We start from the raw sequence: 25,795 nt of genomic DNA on the forward strand, positions 1-25,795 counted from the left end.
TGTCAGTTCCAAATGACATGGTAAGGATGTGGGGCAACTGAAACTCAAACATTACTGGAGAGAATGCAAAATGGTAGAGTCACTTTGTAAGAAATTTCCAAACTTTTCCAAAGTTCAATATATACTTGGACTTCCCTGGTGGCTCAGACAGTAAAGTGTCTGCCTACAGTGTGGGAGACCTGGGTTCAATCCCTGGGTCGGGAAAATCTCCTGGAGAAGGAAACTGCAGTCCACTCCAGTATTCTTGCCTGAAAAATCCCACGGACGGAGGAGCCTGGTAGGCTACAGTCCATGGGGTCGCAAAGAGTCAGACACGACTGAGTGACTTCACTTCACTTCACTTCCAAACTTTTCCAAAGTTAAATATATGCTTACCACATGACCTAACAATCCTAAATATTAATTTAAGAGAAATGAAACCTTATATTTAAAACAAAACCTACATGCAAAAGTTTGTAGCGATTTATTCACAATCACTGAACACTGAACATCACAATTCAAATGTCCATCAATTGATAAATGGATACACTGTGGTGCACTCATACAATGGAATACTACTTAGCAATAATGAAAGAATTATTGATACATGCAACAATATGTATGTTGCTCAAAAGCAGCATGCTAAGTGAAAGAAGTCAGTCTCAAAAGTCCCATGTTGTATTATTTCATATATATTTATGTGCTTAGTCACTCAGTCGTGTTTCACTCTTTGTGACCCCACAGACTACAGTCCACCAGGCTCCTCTGTCCGTGAGTACTCTCTAGACAAGAATACTAGAGTGGGTTGCCATGCCCTCCTCCAAGGGATCTTCCCAACCATGGGATTGAACCCAGGTCTCCCACACTGCAGGCAGATTCTTTACCGTCTGAGTCACCAGTGAAGCCCATATATTTATGACATTTTGTTAAAAAGCAAACTACAGGGGAGTTCCCTGGTAGTCTTGTGGTTAGGACTCTGGGCTTCCACTGCCATGGCCTAGATTCAATCCTTGGTCAAGGAACTTAGATTTCCCCAAGCCATACGGCAGGGCCAAAAAAAGAGCAAAATATAGGGATGAAAACAGAAAACAGATCAGTGGTTGTAGGCGTAAAGTTAGGAGAGAACGCTGATAAAAATATGAAACATGATGAAATTCTGGAAGGTGATGAACTCTTCTGTGTCTTGATTATCACTGTCATTACACATTTTTATACATACATCAAAACTCATACAACTGTTCACTAAAAAGAATGAATTCTACTGTACACAAATTTTAAGAATATGTATTTTTAAATTCACAAGGAAAAAATTATTTTCATAGACATTTTATTTGCAGCCTAATAAAGACTAGGTGGGTACTATTACTCTCATTTTGTAAGTGAGGAAACTGAATCATACAGTAAACAAGTGAACTTACAAATAACATGTGGCATAACCAAACTATAGTCCAAATACTTTGATTCTATATAAATAATTTATTCTCTTAATTTTCTCACGTTCCACTAAACTTTACGGACCACAGAGTGCTTGAAGACAAATATGATGAAAGATAAGGAGGGAAGAATAAAAGACAGGTACTGGAAGTATGCCCTTTAGACTTTGGCCTCTGTTCTTAATGAATTAAAAAATAGACCATAAAGGAATAAGCCTGAATAGTGATCCATATAGGCAACAAATTAACTGGCATTAAAGATTTAGCCTGTTAATTTCTTCCATAAAACTTTAATTTTTTAATGCTAAGAAAACACAGAAGCAAACATAAAATATTCACAGGTAACCTTGTAACTACTGCTACAATTTAAACTGTACCTGGTCTTCAGAGCAACACTGAGAACAATAATGGTGACTACAATTTACAAAAGATTTTATAACTTTAAATAGACATTTAAAGATATCCTCCCCCCCAAAAAAGATTATTCCCAGATGCTATCACTCAAGGGTAGAAAATGAAGAAGAACCTTTAAAAACACCTTTCTGGTTTCAAAATCAAAGAAATGGCAATATAATATTTGCCGTACATACAACAGCTTGAGGTAAAATCTGACTTAGTTTCTTAAGCAAAATATAAAATAAAAAAATAAAAATTCTTATCTGTAACATAAATAACATACTTCACCTAAAAACAGTGGTGTGGTTTCCTCTAAAGTAGTAGCATTCGGATCTGCCCCAGCTTCTAAAAGAATCTGTATGATCTTCCAATGTCCCTGACTTGCAGCAAGATGTAATGCACAGAAGCCCTCAAATGTCTTTGTCTTGATGTAGTTTTCAGATGAATCTATGAAAGAATAAACTATCAATTAGAAGATATCACTTCTATTTCTTGGGATTAAAAAGCAAAGATTCTAAGAAGAATTTAATAAAATATTAAAAGATAAGTATAAATGGGAGGTCTTGTAGTTTAAAACTCTAGAAAACCAAGAAAAAGTTCTATACGGGTCACAGTGTAAACAGCTCTCCAGTAGTCTTAACACAGATTCTGCCCACATACTCATTTCTCCTCTATTTTTTGGTAATTGAGGGAAAGAGAGTGGCAGGAATTAAAAGGAAACATAAGAGCAAGATTAAAGATTTACTGAAATATTAACAAACTTGATTTTTTGAATTTCCGAATTTCCATGAGGAAAATGGTCTCATTTGTAGCATTATTTCTTTGCACTCAACTAATAAGATGAAGGCAGTTTAAAATACACCTTTTCTAAGCTAAAACTACATTCTACTCACTAATGAAGACTGCATTTCTAAATAATAAAATGCACTCCAAATAAATTGAATTGTAACCAACAATAAATAAGCAACTTATGAATTAACTGACTTTTAAGTTTTCTGGGGTTTGTTAAGAAAATCTCTAAGTTTTGGTAACTCAAGTTATGGAAATAATGTCCACATTAAATTTTCTGAAACTCCACAACAAAAGGTAATATTAAGTGACTTTCTTACTTGGCTTCCAAAACAATCAGATTCTAAACCCACAATAGAGGGATGGGCTGTAAGATGACTGGGGAAGGCATTTCTGAGAGTACTGATAAAAACAAAAAGTAGACAATTTTTAAGTAGTATCTTTCTTGAAATATCAGAATTAAAACTAATGCTCCTGACTAAAATAATCATTGGTTCTAAGTAATTCTTATAATCATAAGTCACTACTGGGGGTCTAAGCTACAACACAAATTTAAAAAATCAGCCTCCAACTTTATAAGATACACAACTAAATGGCAAGATAGAGTAGTTTTATTTTAAAAGTTCCTATCACCAAGAAAGTGTTCCCCAGATAAGTCAGAAACAGACATTTATTCAGCTATCCACAAAACTATCACATTAAGGGACTTCCTGGTGAGCCAGTAGCTAAAATTCCACACTCCCAATGCAGGGGGCCTGGTTTCAATCCCTAGTCAGGGACCTAGGTCCCACATGCTCTAACTAAGAATTTGCATGCCACAACTAAAACCTGGTACAGCCAAATAAACAAATTAAAAAAAAAAAAAAAAAACTGTAATCTATTTCTATATATGTTGAAATTTTCTATAGAACATTTATACAGAGATATAGGTTCGATACAGATACATAAATAGCTCCCAAAAAGAAAATTTCAACATGATAGAGATGCTGATTCTTCCCAAAATAATAATAAATTTATTATAATTCTAAGCAAAATGTCAACAGAACTGAATGTTACTTGATTGACTGGTTTTATACTAGTAAAGTGACTGATGTTGATAGGGGTTGGGGAGAGTAGATAAGAATAACAAAGAATTTAGAAAAATAAAACAAGGAAAATATTGAGGGGAGCCTAGACTTTAAAAATTAAACCATGTGTTAAACTTAGAATAATAGAATAATGTGGTCCATCTGAACACAACTCTTTTTTTCCCCCTTAAACTTAATTGTATTACTTGTTATTAACAAAAACAATCTACAAAACATGAGGGAATACACCCACGAGTACTTTTTAAATTAATGCAGAGATCGACATAGCTGTAGAGCTTGATAAAGAACTAAGAGTTCAAAGCAACACATTAACTTGGTTTTGAATCTTTTAATTTTTCACTCTTTATTTTTAAATTGCAAAATAGCGTAATAAGCAATTTTCATTAACTTAACACTTTTAAACAAATACCCAAGCAGTTTCCCAGTCATCTGTATTCATGCTCTGCTCACAGAACCTCCAGTGGTGGTGATGCCTTTGTGACAACAGGCTGAGACTGTAATAAAGAGTCCCCATCCTAATCTCTGTTAATGCAGGAGATATTCTAACAGTTTCTGCATGATCTTTAGTTAGGAAGACCCAGCCTGAGGTCTGTGAGATCAACGAAGACTTCCGAGGGCAGGGGACCCATGAGCTGACATTTCAGTGATGAGCAGGTGCTGGGGAAGGAGAGGCAGTGAAGAATACTCCTTATGTGAAAGGAGAACAGAGAGCAGGAGGACCTGAAGGGAGGCCAGTCAGGAGGCTGGGGAGTGATGACGATCCTCTCCTTGATAAAACTTTAGCCAGTCTCTTCTGAGCCTTCTTGAATAGATCTAGACCCTGTCCCAGGCCCCACACTCCCCAGTCGTATCTTTGGCCTCCCTAGCACAGTTCCAGAAAAAATCCTGCTGAGTCAGTTTAGCAAGAATCCCCCTACTCTGCTACCCCCTCTTACTGGTTTTCCATTCATGAATCTCCTCACTCTGTTCCTTGACTATAAATTCTCACTATCATTATGTTCAAAGTTTAGCCAGCTCTCTTCCTCTGTCATGATAGTCTTGACAATGATTGCAATAACCCTGAATACACATTCACTAAGCTAAATTGCCTTATTTATCTAAGGATTTCTAATATCTGTTATCATACCCAGCGTAATATTTTCTTAATATGAACTAATATACAGCACTATGAGTTAGATCATTTATTTACCACGTAAACACACTTGTTCATAACGTTATAATTAATTACAAAAGTTTAAGTAACCTTTAGTCAGCAAATAGTTTAATATAGAACGGCATGATTAACTGTCAATACCAATTACACCAAACTTCCAATACAAGAAAGAAGAAAAGCAAATTTGTGATTTGTGCTAAAACTTTATACAGAAAGCTAAAGTGAAATATATTTTTTTATATATATATATAATATATACATATATATGCATATTAAACTTCTAAGTAATCCATACTACACTTGAGTTTTCTCCAACTTGAATGAGAAGGCCATGTATGACTGATTTCTAGGCTAGATTCTGGATCCAAAATAATGGCAAGCCAAAGCCTTTCTCACCATTTAAGACTCTTCCATTATTTTTTCTAGGCCTGAGCACCTTCATACTTTAGTGTACTAATAGAATGCTTTAGGAATCTCTGACAGGTCACTAATATTAGATGAAGTTCAAAAAGGCAGAAATTATATAATAAAAGACAATATAATGCAAGAGCTGAGCCACAAAAGGACAAGAGAATTATGAATCATATAAAACAAGGGTATAGAAAGCATAAAGAACGACAGAAATGTCAAACCTGCTTTGGAAACTTCTAAGATTAACCCACAATACCAGGTTAACTGGTACAGATAGGAAGATGCCACTGTCATCAGCAGCAGAAGAAACCTCACTTCACCCTTTAAGACTAGAAATGCTCAGAGGTCACCATCACTTTAAAAATACCTCCTTATATGAAACTGTATGCTAGCTACACTTTTACAACGTAGTCAGTTACGTTGTATGTTGACCAGTCTCCACTGGTCTTTTTTTTTTTTTTTTTTTGAATCACTCAGAAAAGTTCTAATTATAATCTTTCTTTAAAAGGCAGAGGACCTGAATAAAGTACGAACTTTAAGGGATGAGGCAGGGGAATTCAGAAAACATTTCTGAAAGTGAGTAATAGGTTATATAGACCTTTTGTTTCATTTTAGTTGGATTTTTCTAGTTAGTGAATCAGAACCATACAGAACAACCAAACTCAAAGAAGACTGAGACCAAAAATGTCACCACCTGCTAGAACAAGTCATATACATGCTCCTACCCTCTGAAAATCCTGTTTCTTCTCTCCATCAGTTAGTCAGTCAGTTCACTCACTCAGTTATGTCCAACTCTGCAACCCCATGGACTGCAGCACACCAGGCCTCCCTGTCCATCATCAACTCCCAGAGTTTACTTAAGCTCACGTCCATTGAGTTGGTGATGCCACCCAACCATCTCATCCTCTGTCGTCCCCTTCTCCACCCACCTTCAATCTTTCCCAGCATCAGGGTCTTTTCAAATGAGTCAGCTCTTCGCACCTGGTGGCCAAAATATTGGACTTCAGCATCAGTCCTTGCAATGAATATTCTGGACTGATTTTCTTTCGGATGGACTGGTTGGATCTCTGTGCAGTCCAAGGGACTCTCAAGAGTCTTCTCCAACACCACAGTTCAAAAGCATCAATTCTTTGGCGCTTAGCTTTCTTTATGGTTCAGCTCTCACATCTATACATAGGTTTGACTAGACAGACCTTTGTTGGGAAAGTAATATTTCTGCTTTTTAATATGCTATCTAGGTTGGTCATAACTTTTGTTCCAAGGAGCCAGTGACTTTTAATTTCATGGCTGCAGTCACCATCTGCAGTAATTTTGGCCCCTGAAAAAAATAAAGTCTGTTACTGTTTCCACTGTTGGCCCATATTTGCCATTAAGTGATGGGACCGGATGCCATGATCTTCATTTTCTGTATGGTGAGTTTTAAGCCAAGTTTTGCACTCTCCTTTCACTTTCATCAAGAGGCTCTTTAGTTCTTCTTCGCTTTCTGCCATAAGGGTGGTGTCATCTGTATATCTGAGGTTATTGATATTTCTCCCGGCAATCTTGATTCCAGCTTGTGCTTCATCCAGCCCAGTTTTTCTCATGATGTACTCTGCATGTAAGTTAAATAAGCAGGGTGACAATATACACCCTTGATGTACTCCTTTCCCAATCTGGACCCAGTTTATTGTTCCATGTCAAGTTCTAACTGTTGCTTCTTGACCAGCATACAGATTTCTCAGGAGGCAGGACAGGTGGTCTGGTATTCCCATCTCTTTCAGAATTTTCCACAGTTTGTTGTGGTCCACACAGTCAAAGGCTTTGGCATAGTTAATAAAGCAGAAATAGATGTTTTTCTGGAACTCTCTTGCTTTCAATGATCCAGCGGATGCTGGCAATCTGATCTCTGGTTCCTCTACCTTTTCTAAATCCAGCTTGAACATCTGGAAGTTCACAGTTCACGTACTACTGAAATTCTTCATCAGTTCAGTTCAGTTGCTCAGTCATGTCTGACTCTTTGCGACCCCATGAACCACAGCACGCCAGGCCTCCCTGTCTATCACCAACTCCCAGAGTTTACCCAAACTCATGCCCATTGAGTCGGTGATGCCATCTAACCATCTCATCCTCTGTCGTCCCCTTTTCCTCCTGCCTTCAATCTTTCCCAACATCTGGGTCTTTTCAAATGAGTCCACCCTAATCCTTGTGTATATATTGCAAGTAAATTAGATTTATCCAAAATTTATTTCATAATAGTGAACTCTAATAAAAATAGCAAGAGATTTTTATTTGACCTTTATATCAACTATGTTAACTATGGGTGGCCATCTTATCCTCTAAAAACATCAAGTCTAAAAAAAAAACAGTCATTAACAATGAAGATGGTATTTTTAATTTCTAAAAGAAAACACAAATGATTTACATAGCCAGTTCAAACATATTAAGTCAAAAGCATGCTTAATTTTATTCAGCAGCTAAAAGGAAAAAAAAATTATAACATAAAACTGATGTGGGGGTACTTCCCTGTGCTCCGATAGTTAAGACTCCTTGTTCCCAATGCAGAGGGTGTGGGTTCAATCCCTGATCGGGAAACTAAGATCCCACGTTCTGAGTGGCCAAAAAGAAAAAAAGGAAACACTGATGTAGAAAGAGATAACAGTGTATCTAGAATGAGCTTTTTAACCAGAAACAAATATTCAAATCCATGCCTTTGTCACCGGAGATAGTTTGGGAATTCAAGCTATAGAATTAACTTCAAACAAATTCTGAACACATGCATTTTAAAATTTGAGTCATAAATCTTATTTTTTTAGTACCTTTAAACATTCAACTATAAGACTCTAGAACATGTGATTTAAAAAGCAACCATGACAAACTGCCTGCATCATGATTTTTAGAGACTTTAGCCTTCCTATCACTCATCCCTTAAAACAAAACAAACAAAAAGCCAAGCCAAAAACACTGTAAGGATTATTTTCTTTCTAATCCATGAGGAAATCAGTAATTTTGATGAGCTATAGCCCTAAAAGACTACCTTCTGAATAGCTATGCCTGGTTTTGGTAAGTATAAAGAAAAGAAAAATCTGAGTTTCCATGATTAATGAAACGTAAACAGTGCACCAAATGTCATAACATGGAGTGTTATGTTCAATCTCAGTTTAAATTAACTGAACGTTAAAAATGCTTATTTTGATTAAACACTGGAAGCATGCTATAGTGGGAAAACATGAGTCAGAGAAAAGGATTCAAGTCAAATTTCCTAGTTCATTATATAAGTTTTGACAAGTCCATTTCTCTAAGCCTTGCTTGATCTTTTCAACAATAAAATGGGTATAACAAAGCCTCAATAGCAGCTTTGTATTTATTAGATAAATAATGTAAATCAAGCACCTAGTACAATGATTGCCACAAAGCAGGGCTCAATCACCATTAGCTCTCTTTCCATGCCCTGTTTCCTAAGTGTCAAACTCTTTGCTTAGTCTCATTTACTGAGCTCTTCACTCAGCAGTGTGCTGGCAAATGTGTAACTGGCTCAGAGGGAGAAGGAAAAAAAAGTTTATGGTATTGGTTTGTAGCACTGGCTGAGTTCTGGGGTAAAAACACTTCCACATAGCTGACCTCAACCTATGAGCATGATCACAACCTATGAGCATGAAGTCAATCAAATACAGAGCTGGAAAAAGATGTACATGATTACTCTCTGTCCCATTACTCTGTTTTATTTTTCCACAACACTTTCGCCTTTTGAAATTATCTTGTTTAACTGCTTAGGTATTTATTGTCTGTTCCCACCCTCACAGGATTAAAAACACCATAAAAGCAGAGATCTTGTCCGTCCCGCTCTCTTCTGTATCTCATTAAATATAAAAGCAAACTAATTGCTGAGTCCCAAAATTAAGGAAACCATAAAGTATTTCTAAAAAAGACTAATATACTCACATCCTCAATTTCAGCAGCACTGCTCTTTTTCTTTGGAGAAAGAATAAAAAATAAACATAACCAGTAACTACCAAATACTTAAATTAAAACAGCAGATACTTTTGCCATATCACCTAGCTTAGCAAGAAAAATCAGCCAGGCAGAAGCACCTACATATAAAGGACAACATTTATAGATGTGTAGCTGAAACACCATGCTTACATAATTCAAGGTGGGCAATCTAACCATTCTTAATAACACAGAGGCAGTCACTGTATGACTACAGAAAGGTAAACAAATATTACTGTTAGTAAGTCATGTATTACCACTTTTTTTATTAATACAGCTTGTAAGTCCAGCCTTTCATACGGTGAATTAACTTTACCTGCACGAATTAACATCCGCAAACATTCTACAGAGTTGTGATAAGCTGCTTCGTGAATTGGCATCCATCCCCTGTTATCAGCAACATCAATGCTACGCCCCTTTTTGAGCAGTTTTCTTAATACTTTAACATTGCCTTCTCTGGCAGCAAGTCCAACCGTGGAGCATGTATCAGCATATGCCTCTGTAAAATCCATTCTTTTGACCAATCTACAAAACAAGGTAGAAAGAAAACACTATCATCAATAAATACTGTACTCCTAAATATTAAAAGATCACAGCTGATCTGTGGCATCTATTACATAAGTGCTGAGGAAGAGCCTGAGGTAGAGATAGCAACCTGTCATGTCATCACCTCTGCTAGACTAAACCAGGAAGTCTCTGTTTGGGGTAGGATTCCTTAGAGTGCTCATATTAAAGGTATCAAGGGAGTTTAAAGTGTTCTATCACTCCTTGTCTGAACAACTTTTTCCTGCAGCCTTCTTCTTCCATTCAGACTCCAACAAAATACAGTCATTGGAATGCTGTTGATGAGAGAGCGTAAGGCCCTCAGTTAACCCCAAATGTATACTCTACTGTGTAGGGATGGCCATTTAACTACCAGTAACATTCAGCTTCAAGAATTAATTTCATAGCCCTTTACAGGAAAAAGCTAAACACAAAAAAAAACAGAAAGAAGTGAAAGACTTTTTTTAAAGAACAAAAATAAGCAGTAATTCTAGTTTTTCTGCACCTGCAAGTCCTTTCCAGAAGGAGCGAAACTCTCAGGTTCTCTTTCCTTGATCAAACAGCCCCACTGACCGAATATGCTAAAATGAACAAAGAGCATCATAAAGAGATGGGTTCAGCTTTTCTAAACCAGCCCAGAAAGTTTTTCACAGAATTACTACCCTCTTTTCACAATCTCCCTTCAAAGTTCATCTCAAGTTCCCCTGGAGTCAGTGTCCTGTATAGCTCAGAATGTGACTCTTACAAAGACAATTTCTTGTTAGTCAAGCTATGAGGCAGATTGGGCTAAGACCCAGGATTTCAGGGCAATGGTTATCTCCCAAGGGGTAGCCCTTTCTCAGTAACACTTCAGTTTCATCCTTCCTTCAGTTTTTCTAAAGATCTTAGGAGGTAGTTCAGGAAACGCTAACATGTCTAGTCCAGTATGGGTAAAAAGGTTTCTAGAGCCATATTCTAAATAATTTAATCAGAAAGGTGGATTTGAGCAAAGAGGTTAAAAGTAAGCATACACAGTATTTCTTGTACTGCTAGAAAAATTTAAACGTATCTATGGTCATATTTGGAGAAGGCAATGGCAAACCACTCTAGTACTCTAGCCTGGAAAATCCCATGGATGGAGGAGCCTGGTAGGCTGCAGTCCATGGGGTTGCTAAGAGTCGGACACGACTGAGTGACTTCACTTTCATTTTTCACTTTCATACATTGGAGAAGGAAATGGCAACCCACTCCAGTGTTCTTGCCTGGAGAATCCCAGGGATGGGGGAGCCTGGTGGGCTACCACCTCTGGGGTCGCGTAGAGTCGGACACGACTGAAGCAACGTAGCAGCAGCATGGTCATATTTTGGAGAAGGCAATGGCAACCCACTCCAGTACTCTTACCTGGGAAATCCCATGGACGGAGGAGCCTGGTAGGCTACAGTCCATGGGATCGCGAAGAGTTGGACATGACTGAGCCACTTCACTTTCACTTTTCACTTTCATGCACTGGAGAAGAAAATGGCAACCCACTCCATATTCTTGCCTGGAGAATCCCAGGAATGGGAGCCTGGTGAGCTGCCATCTATGGGGTCGCACAGAGTCAGACACGACTGACATGACTTAGCAGTAGTAGCATGGTCATATTTGGGGCTTCCAAGGTGGCATGGCACAGAGGTAAAGAAAGCGCCTGCAAATGCAGGATTCACATGCAGGAGACTCAGCTCAATCTCTGGGTTGGGAAGATCCTTTTAAGCAGGTAACAGCAACTCACTCTAGTATTTTTGCCTGGAAAATTCCATGGACAGAGGATCCTGGCAGGCTACAGTCAATGGGGTCACGAAAAGTCAGATGCGACTGAGCACACACACAATGGTCATATTTAAATATTAAAACTGTATCTGCAGGAACTGATTCTATAGAGAGCTAATGTTAGCTATGATTTAATCTGATTGAATCAACTGGTCCATTACTAAGAAAGTGAAGATATTTACTACTACAGAACATTTAATTATTCAGTTAATAATTATTTACTGAACACCAATTAAATGATCAGCAATAAGGAACATATAAGATCACAAAGACATAGATTCTATCTCGTTATGTACCATCTCACAGAAACAATAAATATATGTGATTCAAAATAGAAAACAGAAAGCGCCATAAGAGAAGTATAGATAGAGAGTCATGAGTAGTCAAGCAGGGGAAAACTACTTCAAGCTGTACCTAAAAGATAAGGGAGGCTGTGACACTGAGATAACATGCAAAAGAGCATTTCTAGACAGAAGGAGAAAACATAACCAAAAGTATGGAAATGAACAAGCAAGGGTGAGTAAGGTCCAGTGAGTAAAGGAAGCAATCAATTCACTTGGGAAGGATTAGGTACACAGTAGAAAACTGAGATTACAGAGGTAGCCAAATTATGGAGAATCTTGAATGCTAAACTGTACATTTCTGAACCACACTACTTGTAGCGAGGGCCATTACATCCAAGTTTCACAAAAAAGAACAAATCACACATTTTAGGACAATTTATAAACATATTCATCTAAGAGAAAAAAACTTTTTTTTCTACATAGGAAAATCACACACACACACACACACACACACACAAGAATACTATTCCAAAGACATTAAAAACAGCATTCAAGTAAAAACAAGTAAGCATCCCTTCTGGCTTTTCTCACAGTTACAAATACTGTTAATAGATCCAGATTAATATGCAGTAATCTGAAAAAAATTAACAGAACTGGATATCTTTGCACTTAAGAGAAAGAGAGTCCAAAAGAAATGTACTATAATAGCAGGATCATTCTCTTCAACCCTTAATACAACAAGTTAACATGAATAAACTGTTTATCTTACTTAGGGACTTCCTTGCTGGTTCAGTAGCTAAAATCCCAAGTTTCCAATGCAGGGTGCTAGAGTTCAATCCCTACTCAGGAAACTAGATCCTACATGCTGTGACTAATATTTTGGATGTCTCAACAAAACTGAAGAGCCCATGTGTGCAACCAAGGCAAATAAATAAAGATCTCTTTCAATAAAACCTATGTTCTAGACTAAAAGAGAATACAAAGAAAATACATATAATGTACTAACAAATATGTATGATAAATATACCTCAGCTGGACCTAAACTGGTAAAATATCAGCTATAAAAATAAATTTTGAGGCAATTAAGGAAATCTGAACACAGAATAAATATTTGATGATGTAATTATTGTTTATTTTCTTAGATGTAATATTGGCACTCTGGTTATTAAGAGAATGTCCTTATTCTTACAATTATTTTAGCAGTTAAGTCACAGCACAAGCAGCTTCAGACATTTCAGATTTAAAAGTATATAAAGAGAAATAAAAGGTAAAGCAACTGTGGCAAAATGTTAATTATTGGATCCATGTGGAGGACATAAATGGTCACCATACTCTGTATTTCTAACTTTTCTGTATGTTTGAAATTTTTCAGAAAAATTGGGAGAGGGAAACTAACCATTCCAGGCAATGTGAAACCACAATTTGAAGAAAGTTAAGACCTGGTTACTCTTAAATTAAGTTTTTCTTTGTGACATTTTTCTGCTGACTTCTTAAAGAGTATAAATAATACTCTTTGAACCTGGATGTTCTAGTATTCTTTTACACAGTTGAAGACTATAAAACATTAAAAAAGAACAAGCATTTCTTTAGGCTTCTGTTCTCACATACATAAACATGGCCTTGATGGCCCAAGTGAGCTTCCTGAACAGTATTTCCGAGCAGCAGCTCTAACCTGAAGATCAAAACGTTTTTTAGGATACTTGACCTGCGGGATAAATTCATGAAATCTGTTCAATTCTTCAACAGAGAAACGTACACAGATCCCAGGAGGTCCCACATATGGCTTCCAAAGCCTATGCACAAGCTAAAAACATTTATCTACATTTTTCTGAGTGAGTTTCTGAGTATACTAAAGATGACTAAGATCGTTTCACACAGAAAATTTTTATAAGCAGTTTTTGCTGAAATGATAGCGCTTCCATAGCCACAAAACTTCTGTAGTAAACTTTGTTTGTGAAAGGTAAAAAAGATTTTTTTAATGTAAATAAAGTCAAATACAGATTACAATCCGAGCTTGCATTCCCCTAGCTCTTGTTAAATGGGCAGAAATCCAGTTTTCAAAGCATAAGAAATGTCTTTCTACGTGCCACATAAGGTGCCCATAAACAGTTCGTCTCCGTGTATCTAAACCACGCCACCCAAGATACCCACCCTCTCTCTCCTCCTCCCATTTGAAAAAAGTAAATACACCCAACCTTAAAGCCACACTAAAAGGATTGTGGGTACGGTAGTCTTCTGACTACACGCACCTCAGGAAAAGTAGGGTGATAAACAGAGGCGGCTGAAAAATCCATTGCTTACCAGAGAGGAAATCAATGCTTCCAAATATCCTAAACAAGGAGACAAAATAACAACGTTGACTGAGACAGAGTAGGAAACCGGTCCGCGAACTGCAAGTCCCAGTGTGCTTTGCGCCCCCAAGAAGGAGTGCGGGCTTTGCGCCTACGCAGCCGGTTTCTTGCGTCCGGAAAGTCGTAGACTCTTGCCGGCAGCACCTCCAAGACAGCAGCTCAGAGACCACGAAGAGGGGACGGCCGCTGCCGCCGCCGCCGCCACCACCGCCAGCCACCACGGAGGAAAAGCAAGGGAAGGATGTGGGTTTTTGGTTACGGGTCTCTCATCTGGAAGGTGGACTTCCCCTATCAGGACAAGCTGGTTGGCTATATCTCAGGCTACAGCAGGCGCTTCTGGCAGGGCAGCACCGACCACCGCGGAGTTCCTGGCAAGGTGAGGCGCAACCTGTCCCCCACATTTACTGTCCCCGGAGTACTGTTCCTCAAGTCCTTGTCCAGCTCTGCAGGACTCACACCCCACCGCCGAAGGTCAGTAGGTTAAGGATACTGCTGCTACCTCTGTGCACCTTCCTCGGCCACCTGCCCCCTACTCTGGGATCCTAAACCAAGGGCAGTCCTTTTGAAGCCGCTGGAGATGCTGGCGGCAGTTACTTCTTGAGGAGGCAAGAAACGTGGGCACAAGCTCCCACAAGGCTAACGTGCTGAGAGGGGATCCTGCCATTTCTTGGCAGCTACCCTCCCTCCCCACCCCCACCCCCGCCACAAAAAGGTGGGAAGATAAACCTTCCTGTCACCACGGAGTTGAAATACTAAAATCAACTAGTAAATTCAGCTTCTTAGCAATTAAGTTTGTTGGCATTTTTACATTCTGCCAGATTTTCATTGGTCTGAGTTTAAACGTGCATGTTATTTCTGGGATTTCTTTATATCTTTCCAAAGGTTTTATGACACCTATGGTCACAGAAAAACTAGTTTCCAAAATTATCTCTGGTTATAAAGGAACTTATGTTGACCACCTTGGTTGTCAGGTACTTCAGAAGTTAAGTCCGGCTTTGTTACCTAAGTAGCACAGTACCAATACTATATCCAACATTAATGTTTTTTCTTCAGTGGTTCTCCTCTAAATTGTAAATGTGAAATTAAGTTCTCTGATCCATTCTTCAGTCAGTTATGCAGGGACATTTATCTTAATACACTGTAAATACAGAGAATAACAGCTCACTGCTTATGCAAATCAGCCTCGTTTTTGTCTGCAAGACAAGTAATCCATAAGGAAAACTAAATTTTGGGTAATAATTTGGATAAGTTGAACACTTATTATAGCTAACTTTTAAAAGAGTACAAAATGTTTAATTGCTTATATGTTGTCTAAAATACTAAGAATTATATGAGTTTACCACTTTCTTTAAAAAAAAATTAATACTGGCTCAAAAGCAGGAAATCTAAAATGCTAGAAATCAGATGTAGAAAGAGATTGAGGTTAATTCCAAAGAAATACCTGTAGTCTTGCATCATGGAAAAGGGAAGAGAAGAAGGCTGTAGTTTGCACCTGCTCATAAATGAGACACAGCATTAAAATCATAAAAAAAAAAAAAAAGCCATTCTACCTCAACTAGAGTTGGTAAATTAAGAATCTGGCTTTAAGGTAGACAATGACTTGAAAACAGGGGAGTGATTTACCACCAAATGCAAATTTACAGGCCAAAAGAGATTTCATGTCCAAACTATCTCCAAGAATATTGTAAAATAACATTTAAGACTTTAAAGTTAAATAAAATGCCTTTTGAGTTGTCAGATTTGAGAGCTTAAAACTGCCATTCTGCAAAGGAATGCCTTACTAGGCTTCAGTTTAAAAAACCAAGTATTAAATACTTAAGAAAATGGTTAGAACAGCATATTTCAGTACTCTACTCTCAACCAAAATGTTTGTTACACAGCACACTGAGTTATGTACACTGTCAAAACAAACTGATGATAAGAAATTGCCAAGTCAATACAACAATTCATGAGTCTTTAATAAAATATTAAAGAAGGTAGCTATAAAATCAATATCTCTTTTTACTTAAATATTCTAAAATATAAGGTAGGAAAGTTGGGGGTGGGGGTGCTGCAATGGCTAACAGTTTGATACCAATTTTTATTTAAAGAACCCATCCTAGCATATTGAAGGAAAACCTAAAGCATCAAACATTTTCTAAATATACTGTTCTGCTTTTAGCAGAAAGAACATTATTTTACTTCACATTTTCTATTATAATGGAGCACAAGCCTTATATAAATATTAAGTGTATGACAAACAGAAATACAAAAGGCTACAGAAATACCTAGCAAATTAGCAGAATAATGTAGATTCTACATAGCACTATGTTTTTTACAGCAACATAAGCTCCTAGTGAGCTAGTCATCAGTACATATGAAATGTGATGTTACTAAACAAATGTTGGACTCATTTCTACATACTGTAATGTGACATTTGTAGGAAAAATGCCAAACCTACTTCCTTTCCTAATTATGCTTTCTTTTTAGCTTCATTAAACTTTAATATCTTCCTAAGTTTAATTAAGCATCTCATTTATTTCTAACAAAACTAGCAATTTTTTATCAAATTAAGGATTTATTTAAATGTGAAAAAGTGTTCACATCAGAAAGAATATATTTCAATTTCAAAAAGAGAAAACATTTTAACACAAGAGATGATCATGAATATTTACTAAATCTCTAACATTTCTAGATGGTGATCAGAAACATTACTCATTACCCAATGAAAGGACCCAACATGGCTCATATTTCACATCCTCCAATCCTATTCACCTTTCAAGACCCCTTCTTCAGTTTCAATGCCCTCCCCCCAAAATTTAAGTACACTTACAAATTAACATTGTTTCCCCAATAATAATAGGAACAAACAGCTTAAGTTTTATAAAATATTTCTGGGTAAATATATCAGTAGTGTCAATAGTCTATGTGTATTTCATCCATAAGCAGTCAAAGGGACCCATCTATTTTCCCTTAATGATTCCCTACATATGCTCTTTGTTTTCTGTTTCAATTGTCACCACCTACATCAAGGACTTGACTACCTCTCCCCCTTTCAACAATTACTACTGAGCGCTCACATATAAATGGAAAACACCTATGCAAACAACAATACCTAGTAAGTGCTGTAAGAGAAAAGGTGCAATGAGAGTTTAGAAGGAGCTGCTGCAAAGTTGCCTCAAAAGACAGCCAAGCCTTTACAAAAAAAGAGTGGCAGGAGGATATCCAAGGGATTCTAAAGAAGGGCATTCCACTCTGCTGTGCAATGCTGTGCTGTGCCTAGTCAGCAGTCATGTCCGACTCTGCAACCCCATGGACTATAGCCCACCAGGCTCCTCTGTCCATGGGGATTCTCCAGGCAAGAATACTGGAGTGGGTTCCACACCCTCCTCCAGGGCATCTTCCCAACCCAGGGATTGAACCCAGGTCTCCGTATTGCGGGCGGACTCTTTTAACGTCTGAGCCACCAGGGAAGCCCATTCCACTCTGGGCACTGGTATATTCAAAGATATGAATGTTTGTAAAGGTCCCATCACTTTATGGCAAATAGATGGGAAAACAATGCAAACCGTGACAGGCTTTATTTTCTTGGGCTCCAAAATCACTGCAGATGGTGACTGCAGCCATGAAATTAAAAGTCACTTGCTCCTTGGAAGAAAAGCTATGACCAAGCTAGACAGCACATTAAAAAGCAGAGACATTATTTTGCCAACAAAGGTCCGTCCAGTTAAAGCTATGGTTTTTCCAATAGTCACGTATGGATGTGAGAGTTGGACTATAAAGAAAGCTGAGTGCCCAAGAATTGATGCTTTTGAACTGTGGTGTTAGAGAAGACTCTTGAGAGTCCCTTGGACTGCAATGAGATCCAACCAGTCAATCCTAAAGGAAATCAGTCCTGAATATTCATTAGAAGGACTGATGCTGAAGCTGAAACTCCAATATTTTGGCCACCTGATGAGAAGAACTGACTCATGTGAAAAGACCCTGATGCTGGGAAAGATTGAAGGGAGGAGGAGAAGGGGACAACAGAGGATGAGATGGTTGGATGGCAGCACCAACTGGATGGACATGAGTTTAAGCAAGCTCTGAGAGTTGGTGATGGACAGGGAGGCTTGGCGTGCTGCAGTCCATGGGTCGCAAAGAGTTGGACACGACTGAGCGACTGAACTGAAAAATTATAAATAATTCATTACAGCTTGAGAAGGAAAGTGGTAAGAAGTGAGGTTTGTAGTTAACTCATGCAAAGGAGTTTTTATTCTGTAGAATATTATAACCCTGAAAAATTTAAAGCACAGGAAAACTCAAAACCCAATTTTTGCAACAAAAAGTCAACCTAGGGCCATGTAGAACAAACTGGAGACAGAGAGCGAAAACCCTGAGGAAACTAAAGGATGATGAGAAAACAAATTTAGAAAATAATCAGAAGATAAAGCTACCAAGAATTAGTGACTAAGCTGGTTAAAGGGGAAGCAAGGAAAGGTGGAGAGCACAGCTTGTCCCACAGACCACTAACACTACTTGTTCACAGTCTACCTCCTTCCCACTTAAATGTGCATACTATATACTTTACCGCCATGAACATCCTTGTATTGATGGACCCTGATGCTGGGAAAAACTGAAGGCTGAAGGAGAAGGGAACAACAGAGGACGAGATGGTTGGATGGCATCACTGACTCAGTGGACATGAGTTTGAGCAAGCTCCGGGAGATGGTGAAGGACAGGGAAGTCTGGCATGCTGCAGTCTATGGGGTCACAAAGAGTCAGACACAGCTGAGTGACTGAACAGCAAATTAACACACCGATCTTCCCAAAGCATCTGCTTTTATCATGCTAGTCACCTACTAACTTGAGTGCTACAGTAGCGCCTCATTTCCTGTTTCTCCCAAATTTCAGTGGCTTGTTTTCTCCATTGTCCCCCAATTTCAACTCCAATCTTCAGCTTTCAAATTTGACTATTTCTCCAGTTATCTTTCTGAATCATCTTCCATTCATGGAGAAGCCTCTGCTAAAGTCAGACACTTTGGCCTGGTTTAATTCTGCTTCTAGACCCTTACTCAGAATTGTGTCTTTCTTTCTGACCACCCAAGACTCAGAATTATTACTTCACTTAATAAACAGCATACATCACAACCCTTAAGTATTCTCTACCTATTTCATATGTTAATAAGTTCATATTCCAGACTTACAATATAAGCTTTTAAAAACCAGAATCAGTTTTATTGTCTCTCCAACAAAGAATAGGTACTCAATAAATAGTTCCAAAATCACTTTGAAATCGAAGGTAATACGGCAATTCCTACATGACCCCTTATCAATATATGTATCCTCACTGTAGCATTATCTTAAATAGAAAAAAAGCAAAATATAAATGTCCAGCAGTACAAAGATGTTTAAATTATAGCTCACTGATGATGGTAGAGTGTCATGCACCTGTTAATAAGTATCAGAAGACTAACAGGAAAATTAAATTAAAAACATAATCCAAAATTCCATGTGTTCCATGATTACAAATTATCTATACAAATGGACAAAGACTAGAGGGAAATAGAAACAAGGATAGCACAAATATCTGAATGGTGTAGGTTCACTCTGTGTCACACAGCAGGCATACAAGTAGGTAAAGCTGTGGCTTACAACTTTCTCACTAATGTCAATAAATACACAACCTTTGACACGAGGTAGGACTTGTATTAAAAAAAAAAAAAAAAAAGGAAATTCTCAGACTGTTCCAGACTTACAGAATCAGAAACTACCTCCAAGTAATTTTTATCTACACTTGAGAACCACTTCTCTATAGGAAAGTACCCTGGAATTTCATGTTTTGTTCCTCAGTGGAACACTATAGCAATCTTTATTCCCTGAAGAGGAAAAAAGTGATAAGAATATTTATTATAGTTGCTTCTTCCTTTTGCTTTTGATTTCAGTCACAGGTGTTTTTTAATATCCGTTCTAAGTGAATACAATATACCTATTATACACAAATTTAAGAGAATTTTTTTAAAAGGCCAAGATAGTTTGGATAAGATAGATTCTTTTAATTCTCTTTAAAATTTATCATAAAAAATAAGTACTTTTTAAAAAGTGCTCAGTATAAACAAATGAAGTTAAAATATTCCATGTCAACAGTAAGTTGCTAATGCTCAGTTAATGAACTTTAATTCAGGAAAAAATTTTTTTTTTTTTTTTTTTTTTTTTTTACTTTTCTTAAAACAGCCTGGAAGAGTTGTGACTCTTGTTGAAGACCCTGCGGTATGGTATAATAATTCTTTTTTGTATAGTCTTTAATCATAAAGTATTAACATGTTTCACAGTTTTAATAATCAGTAAAATCTTATTAGCAGTCATCACAGATAACTTGAACTACACTGAGCCTAGAAATTCCTCTCTGTATTAGCTGTATATCTTCTTACGTGCTGGGAAAAGTTGGGATGCAGAATTCAAGGTAAACAACGAAAAGCCAATGGCGCGTAGTCTCATTTTTCCCTTCTTGATGAGTTTGTTGACTGAGAATTTTATGGTCTCCTTTGACATTAATTGGAGAAGGAAATGGCAACCCACTCCAGTATTCTTGCCTGGAGAATCCCATGGACTGAGGAGCCTGCTGGGTTACAGTCCACAGGGTCGCAAAGAGTCAGACAAGACTGAGCGACTTCACTTTGACATTAATGGAGCCAACCCTCAGACAGCCAGATGAACACAAAGAATTAAATGAAAGCCTTAAAGCTTTCCTCACATTTGCTAGGAGTCTAATATTTCAGCAAAAATCTCAGTCATGAATTATCACTTTCTTTACTGCCTAATCTTATCGATAGCACAACAGGTTTTTTAAAAAGTATGGAGTACTAGAAAACTTACTTATGTGATAGTTCTCTGTTTCTTAAATATTTTCAAGCATTTTATTGAGATCCAAATTTTACATTGTGAAGTATTTAACTTTAGAAAGATCTTTGATATATAAAAATCAAAGCAGCAAAAATAATAAAAATCAAGCAGCTAGCAACAGCAGATGAATAATGGTGAAATTATGAAATGCTTTCATAACTTACATTAGGAAAAACATCCTTAAAAAATGGCTCCAAACTGGTAACTAAAACTCCTAATTAGAGGTAATAAAAGGTACTTTGTTCCTATAGAATGTTAATTTATTCAAGATACTTAGCAACCTGAAGTTCAATAATTAAAAGTTGTCAAGAAACTAAAAAATGTGTTACAAACTATAAATCTTGCTTGTATCACAGATATTTTATTGATACTACAAAAAATCTTTGCAGCTAAAGTACATTGCTTTTACTGACACTGTTCATAGGCTCCCTAGACAAAGAGTTTGCCATTTACTATTCTGGATGGAGTAATTTACTGAGGATATTTGAAAGTTTACTCAGTGAAGAAATGAACAAATAAATGAACCTATTGCCTTAATAGTTGATTACTTTATTACAGAGCTTTTAAAATACAGAACTCGGAGAAGGAAATGGCAGCCCACTCCAGTGTTCTTGCCTGGAGAATCCCAGGGACGGGGGGAGCCTGGTGGGCTGCCGTCTATGGGGTTGCACAGAGTCGGACACGACTGAAGTGACTTAGCAGCAACCTAGAAACATATTAGAAACGCCTCCTGGAAAAGGCATGGAATTAGTGTATATCATGCTTGCTAAGTGCTTCCTAGGCTTTGTTTGGTAAGCTGTAAAAATCACAAATCTCACATCATTATATAAAAAAATGAATATCTTTCTCTGTACTTTTGATGTGTATTTAATCATGGATCATACCATGGATTGTAAAAGGTTTTATTTCAACTATGTGTGAAATCAATACATGGTTATTAATAAAAGTGAATGGCTTTTAGTGTTAACAAAAATAATAATAAAAAAAATATAGAACACTTTTTGCAAACAAGGGAACAACTAATATATTATAAGGGCTTCCCTAGTGGCTCAGCAGTAAAGAATCCACCTATCAATGCAGATGTTGGTTTGATCCCTGGGTCAGGAAGATTCACTGGAGAAGGAAATGGCAACCCACTCCAGTGGGTTTCAGCATACTATCAGTGAAATGCTTATGGATTAAAGATTTAGAACTATATTTTTAATGACTAAATGAAGATCTGATATTTTTCATTTAAGTCCCATTAGTTAAAAGACATAATTTTAAAAATTTAAACAAATATAATTATCCTGGTATATAAGGAAATTAATTATTCAGATTGAAGAATTTAAAATGCTTATTTCCTTTATTATTTAGTATATACCTCTTCATTGTACATTAAGGGAAGCAAAACTGCACTGATTTCTAAGAATATAGAAGATACCTTCTAGCTCATAATCTATCTTCACCTATTTTAGCCTTGTAAATACTACATAAAACTTTCTTTTCATTTTTCAACAGGGTTCTGTATGGGGTGTTGCTTACAAACTGCCAGTAGGAAAGGAAGAAGAAGTAAAAGCATACCTTGATTTCAGAGAGAAAGGAGGCTACAGGACCACAACAGTCATTTTTTATCCAAAAGATTCCACAACAGAACCATTCAGTGTGTTGCTATATATTGGAACATGTGATAATCCTAATTATCTTGGTCCTGCACCTCTGGAAGACATCGCTGAACAAATTTTTAATGCAGCTGGTCCAAGTGGAAAAAATACAGAATATCTTTTTGAACTTGCAAATTCTATGAGAAGCCTTGTGCCAGAAGATGCAGATGAGCATCTTTTCTCTTTAGAAAAATTAGTAAAGGAACGTTTAGAAGGAAAGCAGAACTTCAATTGCATAAAAAGACCTAATTGATTTTTCCAAACAAGCAGAACTTTTAATCTTCAGAGAATGGCTTCATTACACAATGGCAATATGATTTGTAAACATGTTTACTTGATAATCTTAGTTGTGTTTAATGTTGTAGTCAAGATAATATCTAAATTCATAGTTTAATTGCAGTTGGCCTGAAACTCATACATACTCAAAATATTGGGATATAGTTAAAGAAAAAATTCATTTCAATAATATAATGAATGATTCTCCAGCTATATGATATTGAATACTTGCTCATGAGAAGTTCTTTAGAAAAATACAATGAAGGACTCAGTTCAGATCTTGTTTTTATCTAAATAAATACAATTCTGTTGTTTCATATTGCAATACTATTTTAAAGTTGTGGAGAATTAAACCAAAAGTCCAGTAATTATAATAAGACTATGCCTTTAATATATTCCCATATGTTACTCTGTAATCATGGTTTAAAATAAATAAGCTTAAAATAACGTATAATTAGATATGTATGGTAATATAGACAAGATTTTGGCCTTGATCGTGAACTTCTTTGTTTAGATTTTAAATGAAACTCCAATTTAAGCCAAAAAGTTAGCATTCTAATATAAAAATTTCCTTGGAATTATAATGTACTATATCTCTCCTTTTTTGAATAAATGTATTTGACTACACAGTAAAAACCCTTTCAGCTAGAAAAGCACAAATTATACAAATTATGTCTAACAATTTATCATTCAATTTGTATTAATCTTATACTGAAACTTAAAAAAAAAAGATAGGCTTTTTGATATTACAAATTAACAGAAACATATATAATGAAAGTTTGCTGTTTGAAATGGCATTTAGAATTGTAATTTTTTAAAGTAAGAAGTGGTGTTACCTGATCATTTGCTACAGTTTTTTTTTTTTTCCTTCTTACATCTTGTCACTTAACAAAGGTATCCACTAAATAGTGTGATGATGCTACCCACCTAGGAACCATGTATAATTAACACATGCAAAAGTAATCTTGATTCAGACTAATCAGATCAGTTCTTATTAGAAGTGATTTCCTTCTCAACAGGACATGCAGTCTCTCTAAAATCTTTCAACATGAGAAGAATTTCAGTATCACATTAGATTTAATGTGAAACTAATAATTAGTACCAAAGTTGTTCATGTAAAATAAAGCTGTCCTTTTCATGTTTTTTTTTTTAATTTGTTATAAATACCTTACTTGGTAATTTAGTCAGCTATATAAAATTTAAAATATTTTCCAACATTTTCAGTATTAGCTTTCTAGAAGGCATTTCTCTTGTCCTATACAACAAGAAAAGCACTAACATTCATTAATGAATATTTCATAAGGATGTACTAGGCACTTTACACACAGGAGCATCCTCTCAGCTTGTTTTCACAGTAACTTGTATACAAGTACACATCCAGTAAGAAGCAGAAGTCCGTGTCTCTGTTAAAGCGCAAGAGTCTACAATATATTTAAAAATCCACATCTTTACTAACCTACATCTTTTTTGTGTGTGTAATGAAATAATATGTGGCTTGTTAGATAGAGATATTAATTTTGATAGATGTATACAGATTCCCACAAATATTAGCCTGTCCAAGAGTCACATGCCATACATAGCTCAGAATCACACAGATGTATTCAGAGATTCAGCCTTTCATTCTACAAATAAACCTAAGTCCAAAGAAATTTGTAACTCCCAATGTGATTCTTTTACCATTTAATACATGTTACATATCAAGGGAGAGGGATTACTTTGGGATGGGCCACATTTGTATCTTTCTAGACTTTTAGTTATTAATAGAAGTTAACTAGAAAATACACATGTGATATACCATCAACATTTATAGGGAGACCATGATCCAAAGAGCCCAGGAACAGGAACATTCATTTCCACTGCGATGGGGAGAAACATAACTAAAATGGATAAGATAAACAATACTAAATTGGCAGCTAGGGTCTGGAGCCCACAAGTGACTAAGAATCTATCATAAAGGTAGTAAGCTATCTAGAGCAAAAGTTATTTTTGTTAGCAAAAGCGCAAGTCTCTTTATAGCTCTGGGACCTCCCTTCCCAAGCAGTCTCTCTCATTCTCCCCTCATCACACATAACTCAGACTCAGTCCTCAGAGAACAAATCTTCAGTTCAGTCGCTCAGTCGTGTTCAACTCTTTGCGACCCCAAGAATCGCAGCATGCCAGGCCTCCCAGTCCATCACCAACTCCCGGAGTTCACTCAGACTCACGTCCATCGAGTCAGTGATGCCATCCAGCCATCTCATCCTCTGTCGTCCCCTTCTCCTCCTGCCCCCAATCCCTCCCAGCATCAGTTTTTTCCAATGAGTCAACTCTTCGCATGAGGTGGCCAAAGTACTGGAGTTTCAGCCTCAGCATCATTCCTTCCAAAGAAATCCCAGGGCTGATCTTCTTCAGAATGGATTGGTTGGATCTCCTTGCAGTCCAAGGGACTCTCAAGAGTCTTCTCCAACAAAAGCATCAATTTTTCGGCGCTCAGCTTTCTTTACAGTCCAGTTCTCACATCCATACATGACCACTGGAAAAACCATAGCCTTGACTAGACGGACCTTTGTTGGCAAAGTCATGTCTCTGCTTTTCAATATGCTATCTAGGTTGGTCATAACTTTTCTTCTAAGGAGTAAGCATCTTTTAATTTCATGGCTGCTGTCACCATCTGCAGTGATTTTGGAGCCCAAAAAAATAAAGTCTGACACTGTTCCACTGTTTCCCCATCTGTTTCCCATGAAGTGATGGGACCAGATGCCATGATCTTCATTTTCTGAATGTTGAGTTTAAAGCCAACTTTTACACTCTCCTCTTTCACCTTCATCAAGAGGCTTTTGAGTTCCTCTTCACTT

At 37.0% G+C, this 25,795-nt stretch overlaps 2 protein-coding genes across 7 annotated transcripts in view; one reads left to right on the top strand and one right to left on the bottom strand.

Annotated features, from left to right (window-relative positions):
• Positions 1–25,795, bottom strand: part of ASB3 (ankyrin repeat and SOCS box containing 3) — a 122,272-nt gene that overhangs the window by 78,870 nt on the left and 17,607 nt on the right. For 3 of the 4 annotated variants that reach the window (XM_055540072.1, XM_055540073.1, XM_055540070.1), the window contains exons 2-3: positions 9,532–9,740; positions 2,097–2,255 (exon numbers count right to left, since the gene is read on the bottom strand). In XM_055540072.1, coding sequence (XP_055396047.1) covers positions 2,097–2,255; positions 9,532–9,727 — 355 coding nt within the window. In that variant the 5' untranslated portion in view covers positions 9,728–9,740. Of the gene's footprint in view, positions 1–2,096; positions 2,256–9,531; positions 9,741–14,131; positions 14,212–25,795 lie in introns of those variants that run through there. The other variant, XM_055540071.1, reaches the window with a different exon arrangement.
• Positions 14,191–23,411, top strand: CHAC2 (ChaC glutathione specific gamma-glutamylcyclotransferase 2). 3 transcript variants are annotated; one of them, XM_055540075.1, is made up of 3 exons: positions 14,191–14,557; positions 20,374–20,409; positions 22,543–23,411. In XM_055540075.1, exons 1-3 carry the CDS (start codon positions 14,423–14,425, stop codon positions 22,936–22,938), a joined length of 567 nt encoding a protein of 188 aa, XP_055396050.1. In that variant the 5' UTR covers positions 14,191–14,422; the 3' UTR covers positions 22,939–23,411. The 3 variants fall into 3 exon arrangements, with proteins under 3 accessions (XP_055396050.1, XP_055396051.1, XP_055396052.1); XM_055540077.1 differs by having other exon boundaries at positions 14,463–14,557; positions 20,374–20,414; XM_055540076.1 differs by lacking the exon at positions 20,374–20,409 and having other exon boundaries at positions 14,268–14,557.

Source organism: Bubalus kerabau, chromosome 11 (genome assembly GCF_029407905.1).
Source record: "Bubalus kerabau isolate K-KA32 ecotype Philippines breed swamp buffalo chromosome 11, PCC_UOA_SB_1v2, whole genome shotgun sequence".
NCBI classification, from domain to species: Eukaryota; Metazoa; Chordata; class Mammalia; order Artiodactyla; family Bovidae; genus Bubalus; species Bubalus kerabau.

Coding starts and splice junctions, on each gene's coding strand:
- CHAC2 (XM_055540075.1), top strand. CDS start 14,423: ATGTGGGTTTTTGGTTACGGGTCTCTCATCTGGAAGGTGGACTTCCCC. Junction 14,558..20,373: donor ACCGCGGAGTTCCTGGCAAG/GTGAGGCGCAAC, acceptor TTCTTAAAACAG/CCTGGAAGAGTTGTGACTCT. Junction 20,410..22,542: donor CTCTTGTTGAAGACCCTGCG/GTATGGTATAAT, acceptor ATTTTTCAACAG/GGTTCTGTATGGGGTGTTGC.